At 40.5% G+C, this 20,611-nt stretch overlaps 1 protein-coding gene across 2 annotated transcripts in view; it reads right to left on the reverse strand.

Annotated features, from left to right (window-relative positions):
* The window catches only part of DCUN1D1 (defective in cullin neddylation 1 domain containing 1), a 30,189-nt gene extending 19,012 nt beyond the window's left edge, over nucleotides 1-11,177 (reverse strand). The window contains exon 1 of one of the 2 annotated variants that reach the window (XM_061166657.1): nucleotides 11,060-11,177. In XM_061166657.1, the coding sequence (XP_061022640.1) occupies nucleotides 11,060-11,062 (3 nt within the window). In that variant the 5' untranslated portion in view covers nucleotides 11,063-11,177. Of the gene's footprint in view, nucleotides 1-7,552; nucleotides 7,890-11,059 lie in introns of those variants that run through there. The other variant, XM_061166658.1, reaches the window with a different exon arrangement.
* Nucleotides 11,178-20,611: the final 9,434 nt, after the last annotated feature.

The raw sequence follows: 20,611 nt of genomic DNA on the forward strand, positions 1-20,611 counted from the left end.
GGGTACAATTCTCCCGAACCTCACCACCCACCCTACTCACCCCCGACTCTGGTTTTCTTGCTATCTTTACCAAATGTGACAAGCAACAGGATATGAGGTACTCTACATTTCTCCTTACAGGGGTCAGGAACCAAGATAATTATCAAGAGAATTTCCTCGTATTTTCAATCAAACCAGAAGCAGTGAAATATGAACAAGTACCCTGCATCCTCCCAACCAAGGTAATCTTTTAATAGAATTCTCCTTCTTTCACCGTGAAAGAAATTACCTCTTTCCCTTGGCCTGAGCCTAGGAGACATTCTCTCCAGCCAGACTCTACTGTAATAACCTTCTCTCACTGGCCTTGTGTTGACACATACTCATTTCTCATCTGCCCTGAGTCCTAAGCAAAATAAAGTAGGGCAGTTAGGCCCTCCACTCTCTCCCAGTTTCAAGGGCCACATTCTTTGACTCCTCATGCAAGCTGTCTCCTGTGTAATTTCAGCCTCCCCACTATTACTCTTCCCTCTCGCAAGTCCTAATACCATCTCTCAGCAAAATACTTGGGTTCTTTCTGAGCTATTATTGCCAATGAAGAGGAAAAAGCATGTGAGTAGGACACACATTAATAGATACAGTGTTCTGTGGTTTAAGCAACACATCTGAGAACCCAAGCATTTTTGATCTGGCCCAGACAGACAGATCACAAACCTCAATCCCCTGATTGTACAGATGAGAGAACAGACCCCAAATGTTAAGGAATTTGTTAAAAGAAAATCACCCAGGTTATTAGTAGAAATGGGTCAAGAACAGAAAGATCTCATGAATCTGAGTTTTACTAATCTTTCTATAAACCACACTGCTTGCTGTACATACTTACAAATCTTTTGAGGTTTTCAGGAAAAAGACTAACGAAGATATAAATATTTCCACCTTTCATAGAGTAAAAATAAGGCTATGCAAAAATCAAATATGAAAACCAACCCCATCTTTAATACCCTGGAGTCCAATCTGTCAGCCATACTATTCTCTGTAAATGTGTTACTGCTTAGGATTACACATTAAAATCTCAACCTCTGTTCTCCATTAAAACTGAGAAACTATCAATTTACTAGCCTCCTGTTATTTCATAAATAAATCTACCACTCTGGACACCAGATAACTCATATCCCATTATTTGACACATCTCTTGAAAAGTACCTAAAGATGTTATTCAATTGCAACAAACCCACAGTGAAATCAAATGACAAGGCAGATACCTGTCTTAATATACTGTTGAACTGAAAGGAAACCACTCTGATTTCAACTTTTGCTACTGAAAGCTATTTTTAAAATGAATATACCTTTCTAAGAGATACAATACATGTAAGTGATACGGTATCTAAGAGATGTAGTATATGACATATGTTTTAATCCTTTGAAGAACAGGGAAGTTCCTGAGGGTCATTATGATCATCACTGACCACTGTATAACGCTGCACAAAGTGCTGGAGATTAACCTAGAAGTATAACAACTACAGGCCACAATCTGGAAATAACTTTTAAATTAAACATTTCCATTTTCCTAAAAATTAAGAGGCAGCAAAGCAATCAAAATTATTGGGGGGGATATCATACAGTATTAAATCCCATGTTATTTCCTGAGGCTTGAGTGAGTTTTGAAGAGAGGGAGGAAAAACACAGCTTAAGTCACTCCTGCCAGTCAAAAAGTTGTTCACTGTACTAATGACTTCCTATCAGAAAGCAAGATATTAGAAAATTGGGGGGACAAAGATAAAAAACAGCCCCATCCATAAAAACTAATAACAATTATATAAGTGAATTAACTCCATTTCATATCTTACTTGAAATAAAAGTATAAATAATGTCCATGTATATGCAAACAAATTATTTTAATGGGTTTACATTTCCAGTATATGGAGCAATATATTTTAAGAAAAAGGGCTGCAGCTACCCATTTCCAATACCACAGAGGCTAATGAGTGATACCTCACTGAGAACTGACAGTATGAGTTTCTGCTAGGCCAAGTCGTAATGAGCAATTCCATTGCGCAAAGTCTGATGAGCATCCTCCCTTTTCTTGTACTTTTAATGCACTCTGACCGTTCCTCTGTCGGCTCTCTGTGCCTAGAATAAATCTTAACACTTGCCCTCTTACTAGGGAGCCATGTACTCAATTCTGTAGTCCCAAAGGCTGCCTAGAGGAAGCTGGAGTGGGCTACACAGAGCCACCCTTTCCCCAAGCCTATTTAGGAGAGCTACAACACACCCATCCCCTTTTCCCAGGCCACAAGGGGGCATCAGGCAAGGAGTTCTGATTTTGACAGTACAGCTCAAAGGTTTAAATTTCTATCAACTTGAGAATTTAGACAGCAAAGAAGTATTTTATAAGGGATGAGAAGTGGACAGAAAACCGAGGTGGAAGAAAAAACAGATGGAGTGTGTCTATTTCTACTACAAACCCAGTGGGTATCTTCCTAAGAGCAAAAACATGACAACTACAATGATTCAGCACTCAAATGTAGTACATGCTATTTAAGACTTACTTAAAAGGAACAAACTAGGGTGGTCATTAAACAAGATTAAGCAATACAATCTTTAGGACTCAAGTGTGAAAACTATCTAGAGATTATCAAATTTTCAAGGAAATTCAATATTGGCGAAGTATGTAAAATGTATAAAATACAGAATATACCCTAATTATTATGGCATCCAGTCCCATCACTTCATGGCAAAAAGATGGGGAAACAGTGGAAACAGTGACAGACTTTATTTTGGGGGACTCCAAAATCACTGCAGATGGTGACTGCAGCCATGAAATTAAAAGATGCTTGCTCCTTGGAAGAAAAGCTATGACCAACCTAGACAGCATATTAAAAAGCAGAGACATTACTTCACCAACCAAGGTCCATCAGTCAAAGCTATGGTTTTTCCAGTAGTCATGTACGGATGTGAGAGTTGGACTATAAAGAAAACTGAGTGCCAAAGAATTGATGCTTTTGAACTGTGGTGTTGGAGAAGACTCTTAAGAGTCCCTTGGACTGCAAGGAGATCCAACCAGTCCATCCTAAAGGAAATCAGTCCTGAACATTCATTGGAAGGACTGATGCTGAAGCTGAAACTCCAATACTCTGACCACCTGATGCAAAGAACCAACTCGCTGGAAAAGACCCTGATGCTGGGAAAGATCAAAGGCAGGAGGAGAAGGGGACAACAGAGGATGAGATGGTTGGATGGCATCACCGACGTGATGGACATGAGTTTGAGTAGGCTCCGGGAGCTGGTGATGGACAGGGAAGCCTGGTATGCTGCAATCCATGGGGTCACAAAGAGTTGAGCGACTGAACTGAACTGACCCTAATTATTTCTAATTCTAGCAAAACAAAGGGGAAAGAGAGAGGAAGGAAGAGAGGGAGGGAGAAAAAGAAACTGTGTCTTGGAATAGAAAGCTAATAACAATTATATCAAAGATTACTGAAGTTAGAAATACTATAATCTGAACAGTAAAAAGCATCTACTTACTCATCTTTCCAAAATTAAAAAAATGTGGTTATCAATATATATTGTTTAATAGTTAAATCTAGCTGATGTTTGCGATTTTTTTTTCCACTCAAGAACTTTGGAATTTACATTTAAAATAACAGTTTATCTGGGACAAAAAAAAAAAAAATCAGACAAATACTTTGGACATAGCCAAGTATCATATAGCCAAGTGAATGAACTTAACAGTCTACTGCAATAGAAAAATAGGGACTCAAAAAAGCTCTAAAACAAAAAATGATAATAAAGTTACAAAAGTACTTCCATCAAGAAAAACACTGAACATGGAAAATTATTTTCTAGGTAACAATTTCAAAATAAAAATAATTTTAATAGGTGGCATTTTTAAAACAAAAAATTAAGATTTTATTATTTCTATTATTCTGAATAGAATCTCAGCCTTAAATTTCAATCTCTCACCCTTTAAATTCCAAATTCAGTCTAAACTCCAGAAAGACAGACACCAAGGCCTTTATATTTTTAAAAGAATTAATTTTCTAACTCAATTCTAGTTATCTCAGGATTTGATGAATCTTAGCTCACAAAAGACAATGTTTTAAAAATTCAAACACTGTAATGATCACCCATAATTTTCCTTAAAAACTCTGGATGTGGTTCTCATGTGTTTACCATATAATTAACAGTTTAACTTCATCTGAAATTGAGAAGAGCTGGTGTAAGTCCAGAAAAATCATACTTTCTATATATGATACATAGTATCCAGCAGATATAGCCAAATGTTACCAACATCCCAAACCACTCATCTATAAAAAGGCCTTCTCACAGACTGTAGGTCTGAAATCAAAAGTAGAAGAAAAATCAATCCAACTAACCAGACTACTTTCTATTCCCAGAGAAGACTTTCACCTAGGGGCAAAGTTCTATCAGAAGGCCAGGCTAAGAATCTAGGTAGGAGTCACTAGAAATTCTCTTCCCTTCTACCTGCAACAGAGAGGTAAAGAATGCAGACTGTCAAATCAGACTGGCAGGATTTTAATACCACCTATGCCTCTTAATTGCTGTGTGACTTTAGGATCATTACTTAATCTCTATATGCTTCAGTTTCTTCATTTTGTAAACAGGGTGTGAAGGTTATCTGAACTAATTCAAGTTAAACTCTTAGAATTGTAATCAGAACATAGTAAGGACTCCTTACAAGTCCACAAAGAATATACTCCAGAGAAAAAAGTAACTTTGTGTAAGTAAAGCAGTAATAAAGAATAACAACTACCATACTCAGAAAACTAAAAGCTAACATTTGAGCTCCTACTGTGTGCCAACTCTGTGCTAGGTATTTAATTATTAAATAATTAATTGTCCAAGCTGCCTATCATTGATTTTTTTTTAAATCAATGTGGAGATCAAGACTCAGAGCTCCTTTTATCTAAAGACAGACTTACCCAAAACGTAGCAGAACCAGAAATGAAACCCTGGTGCCTAGCTTCAAGGGATGCAGTTTTTCCATTTATTTTACACTGTCCTTAAGTGAGAGAGAAAACAAAAAGGGCAAAAGTGCAACCACTGAGCAATTACTGTGTGCACTGTGGGGAGAGGGGAATTGTGAGCAATATTTCTTCACCTATTTTTATGGAAAGTTAAATAACTAATCAACTGACCTTTTTCCTTTCAAATGTATACAATTTGCATTCTGACCAAAAATTGCACATTAAGCATTCCCTTACTAACCAAAAGACTAATTTAGGGGTAGAACTTCCTTTTAGGTTTTTGGGGGAAGGGGAATAGGGGGGAAGAGGTGGATAGACTATTTCAAAGAAAAATGTGTTTACTGTCCTGTCATAGTCTATTTTTAAAAACATGGCTACAATCTATAGCTTTAACTATACAAAGGGGAAAATTAGGGAAAGTCAGGGTTTCCTTTTCCAATTAGAAAGTTCAAAACTCAGAGAAGAAACAAAACACATACAGGTTATAGCCAGAAAATAGAATCAAATGTGTACAATTTCAAATATTAAGCAAAACGAAACCCCAAAGCCTCAGTATCCACCTAAATTATAATCTGCAGTTTAGAACAGTTACTTAGTTCTGTGGCTCTCATCATTCATCCATATACTTCCTGCACTTGGAATGACAATTAAAATGAACTCTTCTTAGACGCTGCAATAGTTCTAAGTCAAAAGTGGAATAATGTACTGTACTATGTAATCACTGTACCTAATGATGTTTTATATAATGGCAATTCACCTGAAAAAATATTTCAGAAGTACACTTGTAAGATCCAAACTGGTTTTGTATCTTAGGTTTTTTTTTGTATCTCTTTTGTATCTCAAAGGTTTTTTTAAAATGTTCCATTGGTGAAAGTTTAAAGGAGTTTTCTTCTTCCCATCCTCAGAATTATTTTCAAAAGATGCCTACAACTGTAAATTAATAAATGTTTTGATTCTGGTTTAGAGAAGACTGTTTGACTATTAAAAAGTTATTTTTGCTAAAATTCCTGATTACCTTTGATAATAGGACAGAAATAACCTCCTTAAAGTACTTGAGTTAGTCATCATATTTCAACTCATATCCCAAACTTAAAGCCAAAACATCTAACAAGTAGGCAAGGCAGCTAATTTAAATTTGCTCTTTCCCTCCACAAACATCTTTTCTAATGAAATCTCATATTAACAAAAAGATTAGTAAGGTGAAAACAAACAACGAAGAATTAAATGAGATTTTTAAAGTCTCACAGTTAAAGAAGTTATAATAATGACCAGCATTCAACGGTCATGGATATTTGTTTCACAAAGAGAATAAATGATCCTTGAAAAATGAAATCTCCTAATTCTAAAATTTGGTGTCTACTCAATTCCTAAACCTAGAAATATTAAAATCCTTAAATAATAAATAAGTGCTTTGAATGTTTGCTGAAATACAAACATCCTAATATTACAAAGGAATAGGCCATGTAATTCAACTTAAACCTCTGTTGCTGAACACTGTTCAGTGTTAAGGGATTCGAAAATGGATTGCAATAGAACTCTTTAGCAAAAAACTGTTTAAAAGTAAAACCGCTCTTAAAATTTTACAATGCAAATAAGCAGTCTAATGACTCTTACTGGGTACTAATTATATAAAATGGATTCAACAAAATGATGAAAGACACTTTGGTGGCATTTCCCCCTTTTGTTTTGGCTTTTTCTTAGGTGGGGATATACATCTAAAGTGACTAGGTAAACTAGACAGTCAGCAGGTTATTCAAGAGCTTGTTTGTGTCCACAAAGCAACTGAATCCTATTTGGAACTATCTCTCTTCATCAAATGTCACGGCTAATACTATCACAACTTGAGCAACACACACTCAAATTTAAAAGGGGGCTTTCACACAGATTTTCATTATGCTTGACTCAACTTATGAAGTCATAATCAAAAGAGCCACTTGACTCAAATAAGCTCAGCTCTTTTAAAACTTAAAAGAAAAGCCCCACCACCACAAGTTAATTTTACTTCAACTTTTTTACCACAGGCACCAAAAGAGTTCTAATTTTTCAATTACTTAAGTGTTTACATCAGATCATCTGATTTGATATGGAAACAACTAGGTCACTATTCAATATAAGGAAGAAACCAGAGTGAAATCAATAAAAAATTCCACACCCATACAGAAAGGCTGCTTGCTGGGTTTTAAAAAAAAAAAGAGGAGGGGTAGACAAAGTGTGTAACCAGAGACCAGGCTTCTAATCCCTGCTCTCTCACATACTAACTCTTTACCTTGGTCATCTCTTTAGAAACGCTGAACATACTTTTTCAGACATGATACAAGGAAGTAGCAATACCCTATCCCACAAATTGGAGTGGAGATAAAAAACAGCTGTGAATTGTTTGACTAGCAGAGGGTATGTTCTCAAGAAACACTAATGTCCTCCTTTCTCCCTAAAGGTCCAGTTTTTTTGCATAGTCATTAAATGACATGCCAACTACTACATACTCAAAAACAACCTACAAAAGAGATTGTACTGTGCTGTTTTTATTAACTAGCATGGCCAGGTAAACTTGATGTTCATCTAGTATTTATTAAATATTGGGCAGTCACCTTATTCAGAATTCAAATTCACACAGAAGCTGCATTTCTTCTTGTCTTTAAAAACTGCTTGGGACATAATTATCTGTAACTGTAACAGGACACTATGAGACAGTAAAACAAGGTCTATCATACCATTCAGAATCCTTCACTGGCTTCCCATTTCTCTTGGAGTAAAAACACAACATCCTTCCAATGTCTACCCATGCCCATCTCCACTCCTTACCACTCAGACTTCATCTGCTCCAATGCCCAACATGCCCCTCTCCCCCAGCCACACTGGACTTACTGTTCCTCAAACTCTCTGACCACATTTCTGGGTGGCTTACTCCCTCATCTCCCAGTCAGCTCAAAATCTACTTCATCAGTGGTGCAAACATCGTTTTGCACCCCCAATTCTACTGTACCCCTGCACTCCCAATTCCCCCCACCCAACACTACTTTTCTCCCAAAGCACTTAACATTTTCTAACACAGTAAGGAAGAAAAAATATATACTATGCTTATTATTTCTCTCTCCCTAGTAAAAATGCAACCCTCACCAGGGCAGGGATTTTTATCTCAAGGCGGGGGAAAAAAAAAAAATATATATATATATGTATATGTGTGTGTGTGTACACATATATATACATATATGTGTTTGTCTGTCTGTGTGTGTATATCCACATCCCCAGTGCCCAGAATACTGCCTGGCATACAGTAGGCATTTAAGAAATAATTATTAAAATTAATTAAGGCCCTCCCTTAATCTACTTATGTATATGCAAAACAATGTGAAACAAAAGGAAGACAACCTTGAACAGGCCTACATTAATCTACACTTACAAACTCTGACATTTGTTGAAAATATAATCTTAAATTTCAAAGTCCACACATTTAAAAAAAAAATTAAAAACATAGTAAATTAACAGCACTAACCACTCATCTGAATTTTGTTATTTAACATTTTCATTAATAACACTTGGGTTTTCCTCTGTTTAAATGAATAAATTAACTTCAAATCAATTTTCAACCATTTCGCTAGATTTCATGTGAGCTAAGACTGTATGTACCACAGGTACTGGGGAAAATAGTAAAACCAGGAAAAATTAGTTTCAGTTCTGCAATTAACAATTTTGCAAACCTGAACCTCAAAACCTCTTTGATCCTCAATTTCTTCTTCTGTAAAAGGGAAGAAGAGTCAATTAGATGATCTCTGAAGATATATTTCAGGTCTAAAAATTTCATGATGCTGTGAGTCTATAAAAATCTAGTAGGTCACACAGTTTACAACTTCTCACACATCTAAGAAAAATCATTAAAATCAAAAATTTTAGCTGAATGTACCTTTATCAAATCCTGTCTCTTACAAATAAGAAAACAAACCAGAAGTCAAACACTTTTTTGAAAAGGACTTTCAGGAGTAACAAAATATTGTCTAGTTTTGGAGCTATTTTTGACCTTTCTATGTGGGTGTCAGGTAGGTTAAATGAACATGTTTCTTATACAAAATAAGATATTTTAAAAAAAAATTCAGATATTCCATCATTTAAGTCTGACCCCAAATCCCAAGAATGACAATAATACCATGTGCTCTAGAAATGGACTGCGTTACACCGAGAAACATTAGCCCCAAAATTGTATCAAGAAGTAACTGTAAGTAAAATAAATTTACAATGAAAAACTAGAAAATTCTTATGGCCTTAATTCTTTTAGGGCCCGTGGTGATTTAGCTTCCAAACTAACAAAAGCATACCAAGACACTTCTGGTGACATGATCTGAGTTCAGCCACAAAAAAAGTGTTTTAAATTAGTAATATCTTCCCATTACTAGTGTAATTAAATGAGTTATGGCTAAGTTCCAAAACTAGCTAATTCAATAGCAATAAAAGGACAAAAGCTTACGCGTCCCAATACAAGGTGAACTCTCATTTGAATCAGGTGAATCCTGAATTCATGAACAGGTAATGAGTATTATCAACACCTTGGATTCCAGAAGATAATGGTGATTGGAGGCTATTATGAACAGAACGCATTTCGATGGGCTCACTTAGTGTTTACCAGGGAATTACATTTCATTACTTCAAGCTTACTCTTACAAGCCAAGCGTCTGGAAACTTTAGGAGTAACATCTATGACCGTCAAAATACTTAAGAAATTGGAAACTGTTTAGCCGCCCTGCTGGATCTTTGAACACTGTAATATCAGTCTAAACGTTAACCAGTAGTTTATGGCAAAGTTTTCTTACAAATACAAATGGTCAGCTTTCATTGAACTTACCGCAGAACCTAGGTCTTGAGTACATGGCAAACTAAACCACATATTCATACACGACACCAAAATTCTGCTAAGTTGGAAGCCGAGACGAGTTAAGTGTCATTCAGCAGAAATAAGACCAACCAAAAACAAAGACACTGGAGCAAAGACACATACACCCTCCTCAAAGAGGCCTTTATGTTCCCCATGAGCAAAAGGACAATAATATCACTTTTACTGTCTATTCATACAGTAACCTGCATGGAATTCAACTCATGCTCAGACTACAATGCCAACATCGCTTCTGAAAAACAAAAAGTCCAAGAGTCAGGTACATTATTACCAAACTGTAAACAAATAACTTGAACACCACGTCTTGAAGCTTGTAGGACGTTTTCCAAACAAAAAAGCAGAGGGGACTAACTTGACAAACTGTTTTTTAAAAATCACAAATGGTCCTTAACTGGCATAATAAAGCAATTACTCCTCCCACCTCAAGGAAACAAAATACGTGCTCAAAAGGTAGCAAGTCTGTTTCTCCTAATTTTATGAAATGAGAACAGGTTGCACTTCCGTACTTCCCCCCTCCCCCAACGTCCCCCCAGCTCAGCGGTCTCCCATGTTCTCAGAAGAGGTAAATATAACCTCCACCAACTGGCCAGTGAAACTCCCATTTTCCAAGAGCACGGGACGTAGCGAGAGGTGATGGAGAAAGAAGAGGGCTGTTACCCCGCCCCAAGCAAAACTGCCTGGAGACTTGAGGGGTGCTGGAGCCGGAGCGGAGGAGGGAGAAGAGCGCCGGGAAAGTCTTTCCTTCTCCCCGGCGGGGCGGAGGGGGGAAGCCCCGGCTCCGGGCGGGGGGAGCCTCCTACCCGGAACCCCAGACCCCGGTCCCCGGCCAGACACAATGGAGCCGGCGTGGGGGCCGGGCAGGGACCGGGCCGTTGCCCCATCCCCTCCCCCCCCGCCCCAACGCCTGCTCCCGCCGCGTCGGGCCCAGCGAGGGGCACCGGGGGCCGCTCCCCGCGTCCCAAACTCCCCGGGGCTCCCGACTAGGCCCGGCTCCGCTCCGCCTCCTCGGCTCTCGCGTAGCGGCGGCGCCCGGGCGGGAAGGGGCGAAGGAGGAAGGGAGAGGCAGGGAGGAGAGCCCCGCCGGGGAGCGGGACGGAGGCCGCAGGCCGAAGCTCCGGGCGGCGGGGTCGCCGCGGGGCGGAGGGCGGCCGGGGCGAGGGTGCGCGGCTGCGCCGGCCCCCAGCCGGCGGGGCGGGCGGCCGCAGTGCCTCACCATGTTGGTGTCCTCCAGGCCTCTCCCCTCCTCCTCCGGCTCCGCAGCGAATGGACGGCGGCGGCGGCGGCGGCTCCTCTCACGGGCTCGCCGGGCTCCCGCTCATGCGCAGTGCGGGGCGGCCCCGGCGCGGCCCGAGGAGGCAGCCCCGGGCCTCCGGGAGGCGGAGGGACTGGGGCGGGCGGCGGGCGCCCCGCGCGGGGCTTCCCCCGGGCGCGGGGGTCCCCCCGGGTGGGGCGGGGGCGGGCGGGGCAGGGGGCGACGCACGCACCGCGCGCGCAGACATCCTCCCGCCGCGCCCGGCGGCCCCCGGCGTGTGGGGGGCCAGGGGACACCACCTACGCTGCCTACGCGCTCCTTACGCCGTCGGACTGCCGGGCCGGGTCTCCACCGACTCGAGGAGGGGAAGAGCCGGGGCCGAAGACTTGAGCAGCCGGGGACCACTTGGAAGGGCCAGGACTGACGCGCTAGATCCGACCCAAACCACCCCTTCCCATCAATACCAAAAGACGAGGCGGGGTGGGGGGCGGGGGGGAGGTGGAGAAAATAGTAAAAACACCTCCTACCCCCAAGTGTTTTCTTATCCCAGTCCAGTATCTGGACTGCATCGGGTCCCCCACGTGGACATACCAGAGGAAACCATGGTCTAGCCATGTGGGAGCCGGAATGCCCTTTAGAATGGCCCAGACTCTTCCCAGACCTGTGTCCACAGGAAGACCAGTGGGATGGCCCTAGGGTTCCATGCTAGGAGGATTGAGGTTTCAGGGCCTCATTCATGCCACTCTGGTGGCGGATATCAGTGCCTTCCGCTTGGTCTCTGCTTAGTTCAACCTTCCTATGATAAGTTTGGAAAATAAAGAACTTTTTTTTTTTTTAACCAAGGGTTGACACAGTCTTGGTTATAAATCTAATGAGTCTGAGGGTACCTGGATTTTCTGCTGGGGATCAAGTGCTACAGGGAGTACAAAAGATTCTTTGGAGTGGTCCCTGACCTTAAAAAATTGACTATCCAGTTAAAGAGATGAGACGCTTTCACAAAGGAAGGAAATAAGAAAACAGGTAATAAAGCAAACATTAAAAAAATCACATCTGGGACTGAAGCCAAAAAATCTGTATTTCAGTACAGAACCAACCCGAGTGGAAGTGTTATCATTCTCACCTGTTATCACTGTACTCACCAACATCCTTTTCCCCCCTAATGCTAGCATAGGCTGCCAGATCAACCCAATGACTTCATGGCTTTGAAATTCTTATCAAAACTTCTTTGGCTATTCCGGGGGGCCTCCTGACACTTCCTGGAGCAGCCGTGTATCAGGAGCTCCCAGGACTCTGCCAAGACCCATCCCTGGCTACCAATAAGCATACATTCATTTGTTTTCACCAGCCTTCAGTGTGCACATATTAATGTCCCAGACTCCTTGCTAAGCCCTGGGAAAATATTCAGTAATGACAGACCAGATCTACCTAATGCAGCAAGCCTGAAGCTGGACCACAGCCATAGATGTTCTCCTTCCAGGAATTCACCTAGCATTTGACCTGAAATATCAAGTAACATCTAGGGTCTTAATGAAGAGTGTTCACTGTCTCTCTTTCCGCAAACTTATACTTCACTAAGGTAACAGTTCATGGATTTTCTTAAGCTCTTTTTTCCTGACTGCCAGCTCCAGCAAGGGCGTCCCTGGTGGTTCAGCAGTAAAGAATCCACATGCCAATGCAGGAGACGCAGGTTCAGTTCCTGGGTCAGGAAGATCCCCTGGAGAAGGAAATGGCAACCCAGTCCAATATTCTTGCCAGAAAAATCCTATGGACAGAGGAGCCTGGAAGGCTACAGTCCATGGGGTCACAAAAGAGTCGGATATGACTTGTCGACTAAACAAGAGCACCTCCAGCAAACAGTTCTTCTCATTCTACCTGACCTTTCTACTGCCTTTGAACACTTTCGCCTTAGATTTCCTCTCCATTATGTTCCATGATTCCACCTTTTACTATGTTTCCTCCTTGCTATGAGACACTCTCCTTTGCTGGCTCAGCTCTCTTTGGGTCTTAAATGGTAGGCTTTTCAGAACTATCCCTGAATCTCTTCCTGTATATGAGCTGTGTCATGCTCTCACTCACAGTTCCACAATGTCAACTATTATCTATATCTTCAGGAGTCCTAAATCTTGACTTCTAGGTCCTGAGTGGCAGGCCTGCACACTAATTTTGGTTACTTCACCAGCCTGTCAATCTTGACAGATCCAAAACCTTATCCACAAATCTTTTTCTCCTGTCTTTTTCTCAGATCAGCTAAGTCAGAAATTTAAGTCATTCACGACTCCTCCTACTTCACCCCACTAATCTAATTGCTCACCAAACTTCATCAGTTTCACCTCCTAAATAATTTTGAATCTGCACTCTATCTTCTATCCTTCTATAGCCAAGCCTCTATTATATTTCTTCTCATCAGTAGCCTCTTAACTCAAGTTCTGGCCTCTACTCTTTCCCTACTGTTTCAGACTTCTCTTGCTGTAACACAAATCTGAATTTCATCCTTAACGTTCTCATTGGGCTCCATAAATGTGAGCCCCTTTGGTGTGGCATACCACACCGTATTCTGTCCACTAACCTTGCAATCTTCCACCCCCTTCCACACAAATGCACCTCATATTTGTTTTAACAACCCAAGCCTGCCATCTCTCATTCTGCTATCTCTTGGTAGCAGCCTAAGACTGACTGAGGGCTTTCCGTATACCGGGCACTGTGTTAAAACCACACACCGCCTAAGTCACATAATCCTCACTTCAACCCTACGCATGCATGCATGCTAAGTCACTTCAGTCATGTCCAACTCTGTGCAACCCCATGGACAGCAGCCCATCAGGCTCCTCCGTCCACAGGATTCTCTAGGCAAGAATACTGGAGTGGGTTGCCATTTTCTTCAACCCTATGAAGTGTGTGCAAAGATTATACCCATTCTACCAAGGAAGAAATGAGCACAGAGAGGTTGAGTAACATGCCAGATGTTCTTCAGCTGATAAGTAGTAAAGCTGAGATCTAAACCCAGACAGGTGGCACTGGTGGTAAAGAACCCGCCTACTAATATGGGTGACATAAGAGATGTGGGTTTGATCCCTGGGTTGGGAAGGTCCCCTGGAGGAGGGCATGGCAACCCACTCCGATATTCTTGTCTGGAGAATCTCATGGACAGAGGAGCCTGGCAGAGTACAGTTCATAGGGTTGCCAATAGTCAGACAAAATTGAAGCGACAGCATGTGTGCAGTCTGGCAACAGACTCTATTCTCTTAACCACTTCACTGTTATTTCCTACCCAAAACCTCCATGCTCAACTCAGAGACCATCTTCTCTGTGATAAGCTCCTGACCTCATTCCTTGCATTCCACCAGGTATATTTCTCCTTCTATACTTCTGTGACAGCTTATATACACTTCTATTATGCTTATGACATCATATATGATAATGTTTGCCTCCATGACCTCCCCTGCCAGACTGTGTGCTGCTCCAGGCCAGAACACTCAGTAGCATTCATCTCTGAGTGTTCAGTGTCAAAATGAGTGCCTTGAATATAGGAGATATATATATACTTATATACATACTCCATGGTAATACTTGGATAAATTAAAAGAAAGATGATATCTGACTAATGTTTTGATCTGCCTTAAGACTGTGCCTGTATTGTTTGTTATTGTAATGGGATGTCTTTACTCCTTGGCAGATGTATGTTATACCATATGGTCAGATGGTAAATGTAGTAGCAACTGTACCCATTACTGCACTTCCAAGCTACAGTACTGAATGTGAAATGGAGAATTATTACTCAGTCATTGTGGTTGAGTGAGAGAAACATACTTGTTAAAATTGTCCTGATTATTGTTAAATGGAAAATTCCTAAAGATAAAGCATAAATTACATGATTTAATTAACTAAAGAATATTAATTAACATGTTCATATCACTCTTTCGTCATGAGGTTTCAAGTATTTAATTTAAGAACTTGAGGTTTTTTAAGTACAGAATTTGTAAAGATTATTTTCTGCAGTGACAATCTCAATATAGCAGGAAATAAGATGGAAACATCTAGCCAGAATTCACTATCATTCTCCCTCTCCCCCACTAGAAATCTGTATTCACACATAGATATAGAAAAAGATGTTGATATACAGATACACATATGTATATGTCACATACCTATGTGTATGTATAGTGAGTGCATACACACATATATAGTCACTGTATACTTATAGGTATATAGACAAAGTAATATTCAGTATTTGTACATAATACAATTTTCAAGGTAAAACATGAAACTATTTGAAAATGATTATTGCCTTCGAAGTTTAAAATTCATGTTAAGACATATATATTTGCTGATAAAATTGTTGCAAGTCTGTTTAAAGAAACATGTAAAACCAAGGATCTCATACTTTCAAAATCTATCTTTCAGCAAAAAGAAAGAGCATAAGTAATCTGAAAAGACAGATTGCTAACATTTCTGGTAGTTCATCTAGCTAAAATTAAGCTTGCAGGGTAACTATGTAGACACAGTTACAGTTCAAAGGCACTAGTCTGGGATGCACAGCCAGCACCCTCCCACTCTTAACTTGAGTGGACTCAGTTTTGCCCAATATTTACATAAATGTGCTTATTGAATTCAAGCTTGCCTATTTATAAACATGTTAAGAGTAAATGAGACTGTTTTAGTTTGAGTGAAACATAACATTTAGATTTTATCAGTTCAGAATTATAATTTTTTAAAGGGTAAAGCAGAGGCCTCAGGGCAGGGCTGTCTAGTGTGAGAGCCATGGTCCCAAATTCACACCAAACTCACAAGAGTAGGGGAAGAGCTGAAAGGTTTGGGGCTCTCTTGTCACTGACAAATGTTACCAGTGATGCCAAAGAAGTGACTGCCTGAGACTCTCCCCCACATTCTGAACCATTTGAAGAGGAATCCTTAATTAGGACAAGGGAATAAACCTCAAGGAATGTCCCTAGGAAACTGGATACCTTTGTCCTCCTCATAGTAGAGCGCTAACAAAAGCAGTATTCTAGTGGGTCACCCTCTAAATAGGAAAATGGGAATATTCACCAGAGCCAGTCTGTCACCTCAAGGTACATGTGGATCTGTTGATTTTAGCTGCTCCACACTCATGGTAGAGGAATGGACTTGCAGTAACAGCTGAGACTGGAGGGCCAGCAATGGGAAACTGTCTGAGACCATCACTGATGATGTCACAATGCCCTACTGTCCCAAGATGTCCATCCTGGACCTCCCTGCCTGGCTCAGCTTGGTCCCTCCTTCATGGGACTGTGGCTCAGATCAGGTGTCTGTCTGGAACAACTCTGGTCAGTTGCAAAGAGTAAATTCATTGAGATCTTAATGACTGAAACAGTTCTGCAGGTAGTAAGCTAGATGATCCCCTAGAATCCCAGGCATTTATTCCTGGGTACTTTTGGTATCCTCCCCAAGGCATTCTCTGCTGATAATGACAGAGGAAAAGCTGGTCTTGAATCAAAACCTTGCTTTTCTGTCTTTATTCAGTGAAGAGCGCATGTCATGCAAATTTCTTTGGGACTTGTTATTCTCAAAATGAAAAGACTGGGTTGAATTATAATGAGATTCTATCAACCCCTAAGTTTGTTTGGTTCCTTTCTGGTAGTCTATTGTGAACTGTCCTGGAAGATCAGGAAAGTAGAGCTTGTCTCATTTATTCATTCATTCATTCATTCATGCATTGTGATATGTATGAAGTACTTACACCAGCACTGCAGTGTCTGACAAATATAATGCAAGCCACAAATGTGAGATATGTATGACATTTAAGTTTTTCTAGTATTGAAAAACTTTTAAAAGTGAAAAGAAACAGATTTTTACCTGTTTCGTTTTCAATATTTAACCCAAGATATCTAAGATATCTGCATTTCAACATGTACTCCAAATACTGAGATATTTTACTTTTTTCCATGGTAAGTCTTTGACATCTGATATGTATGTTACACTTAAAGTCATGTTAGTTTGGACCAGTCACATTTGAAGTGCTCTGGTCCAAAGCTGAATGGCTTTGGGCATATGCTGAATGGCTATTGTATCAGTCAGCACTGGCCTAGACAGTGGCTGGCCTGGAGAGGATGCCCAACAAATAGGAGTAGCCAGTGACCTTACTTCCAGGAAATAGATGAAAACCAAAGTAAACCTGGAATATCAATATATAATCAATAATAGTACAAAAATGGGTTCCCTGATGGCTCAGCATTAAAGAATATGCCTACAATGCAGGCGATGAGACGCAGATTCAATCCCTGGGTAGGGAAGATCCCCTGGAGGAGGGCATAGCAACCCACACCAGTATTCTTGCCTGAAAGATCCCACGGAGAGAGGAGCCTGCAAGGCTACAGTCCATAGGGTTACAAGGAGTCAGACACCATTGAGTGACTGAGCACACATGAGCACAAAAATATGTAGCATTTGGGAAGCTAACATAATTCAATTGGAGGGGAAAAAAATTGGCAAGAGACAACAAGAGAAGCCACAGCAATGAGAAGCCCATGTACTCCAACTAGTGAGTAGTCCCTACTTTCTACCACTAGAGAAAGCCCTTGCGCAGCAGTGAAGACCCAGTGTTGCTGTAAATAAATAAATATTTTAGAAAAACATTGGCAAAGGGGTGATAAGAATTCTTCCTTTTTTTTTTTTTTTTATTTCGTGTCATAGGCATGTGGGATGTTAGTTCCCCAGCCAAGGATCAAACCCACACTCCTTGAATTGGAAGCTTAGAATCTTAACCACTGGATGGCCAAGGAAGTTCCAAGACTTATTCTTTAAATATGCACCTATATCTGGGATAAATGTTTTTCAGTGTGCATAGAAAAATAGGAAAATCACCTATACACATTTATAAATGTCTACCAAGCAACAATAATCTGCCTGATCCTTGACCATGTCATTCTATTAAATGTAACTTCTGTATTTTTCAATCAAAAGAAGACATATTAAACACTAAAATGCCTTTCACAAGCACTTTAGAATTTTGAGGTGTTTTTCTCAGGGCTACACAGTAAATAAATGCCATTTCCTCTGTTCCCTTCAAGATATGTCACTCTTTTCAAAGAAATTATTTGGGATGGGTGATGAGAGGAGAGTTTGGTGAAAAAGAAAGTTTCTGTGCAAATGTTGTAAAACTTTTAAAAAGTTAATATCAAGGTCAGGCTAGCCCGATAGCACTGTTAAAAAAGGAAAAAAAAAACAAAAACTGTTAATATTATGAGATTATAATTTTGAAAAAAATATACAGAAAGAGGAAGTCAGGGAAGGAATCTAAAGATGAAACCCAAATAGGTTAATCTGTTGTGGGAGACCTGGAAACACCCTTTAGGTCATTTGGGACAGGAGATGACAGGGCAAAGTTCTTTAGAGATGAAATGTGACCTGGCCACCCTTAATTGACCACAAGCAAAAGAAAGGAAAATGTGGCTGCAGATCAACTGAGTAATGAATTTTAGAGAATTTGAAGAGGTCCCTTGATTTGGTTGATAGTCTGACCGGGAAGAAGGGTTGGAGGGTGAGGGTTGAGTGGAGGGGAAGCAAGCATGAAGGTCCAGGGTCCAGCCTGACCGGTGAACTCTAGGCAGGCGTTGGTGACAGCACAATTGGCAGATCAGGTCTGGCTGGAAAGAATAGCCAGAGGGAGGGGTTAGGAGACAGGAAGGGATTATTTTCATTCCTGATTGATAGGATACAGCCATACAGAGTAACAACAAGCTGTGAAATGTGTAAGAGAACACCTGGCTTGGGCTGGGTGCGTGTGACAGGGCCACATACCTTGGGTGAAGTATATGGCCCAGAGCCCAGGTTCTCAGTCCACTACCCTCTGAGTCAGGTGTTTCATTTGTTTGGTTGATCTTGTGGCTGGGAAGTGCCTAAGATTTGACTCCAGTCTTTGAGATGGATGATTTCTCAAAAGAAATCTTGAATAATAGTTATGAAGTGACCTGCAGTTGGAATATTTTCTTTGCATTATATGAAGTTCTGATCCGTTGTTTTTTTTTTTTTCTCCTCTTTACATTTGTATCTCTCTCATTTTTAATATTTATTTTTATGTATTTACTTGGCTGCACTGCATCTTAGTTGGGGCATCCATGATCTTTGATCTTCATTGCAGCGTGCAGGATCTTTAAGTTGTGGCATGCGGACTCTCAGATGTGGGATCTAGTTCCCTGACCAGGGATCAAATCTGGGTCCCCTGCTCAGGGAGCATGGAGTCTTAGCCACTGGACCATTAACAGAGTCCCTGTAGTTCTCTTTATTTAACAAACTGAGGAGTGGCATCAGCTTTGAAATATTTGAAATAGACCTATGGGATGACATGAAAAAGTCACAGACTAAGACAATAGTGTTCTAGTATGTCTGCATATGACTGAGTAAATCATACCTGTCTCCTTTGGGCCTCAGTTCCTCTGACTGGCAAGTTTGGATTAGATAAATTCTTGGTTTCCTTCCAACTTCAAGTCTGAGCTTTGTTCAAAATTTCAGGACATGTAATTGTTCTCAGCATTTATTGAACACCTACATGTCAGCCACAGTATGAAGTGCTAGAAATATAAAGAAAGAACTAAACAGTTCCAGCATCATTGCCCACCCACCCCAGGAGCTTAGGATCAGGCACTGTGGAAACAATGAGACTTGAAGAAAGAGTCTTTGGGCAGGTTTACAAGCACTGCATCCAGAAAACCCACCAGGATTATGGGTAGAAGGGAGGCTGTGTGAAGCAGGAGAGTGTGGGCTTTGAGTTACCTGGATTTGTGCTTGAACCAGACTCTAGCACTTATTATAAAGACAATGTTGGCATTTTCCTTAATATGGGATCCAGTTCCTTCATCTCTAAAATATCTACCTCAGAGTATTGTGTGAAAAATCAGTGAGAAAAAGACCACAAATAACAAATGTTGGTGAGGATATGGAGAAAGGGGACACTCCTACACTGTTGATAGGACTATAGCTTGGTGCAACCACTAAGGAAAACAGTGTGGAGTTTCCTCAAAACCTAAAAACAGAACTGCCACATGATCCAGCAATTACACTGCTGGGTACATATCCAAAGAGGACAAAAAAACTAATTCCAAAAGATACATGCACCCCAGTTTTCACAGCAACATTATCTACAATAGCCAATATATGGAAGCAACCTAAGTGCGCATCAATAGATGAATGGATAAAGAAGATGTGAGAGTACACACATGCACATATACACACACTGGAATACTACTCAGCCATAAAAAAGAGAAATTTTGCCATTTGCAACAATATGGAGTGACACCTGGAAGGTATTATGCTTAGTGAAGTAAGCCAGACAGAGAAAGACAAATACTATATCACTTACATGTGGAATCTAGAAAATAAAGCAGATGAATAAACCTAACAAAAAAAGAAACAGACTTACAGATATTGAGAACAAACTAATGGTTACCAGTGGGGAAAGGGAAGTGGGGAGGGGCAAGATAGGAGTAGGGGATTAAGAGGTACAAACTACTATGTATAATATAAATAAATACAAGGATATAT

This window comes from Dama dama, chromosome 19, assembly GCF_033118175.1.
Source record: "Dama dama isolate Ldn47 chromosome 19, ASM3311817v1, whole genome shotgun sequence".
NCBI lineage: Eukaryota > Metazoa > Chordata > Mammalia > Artiodactyla > Cervidae > Dama > Dama dama.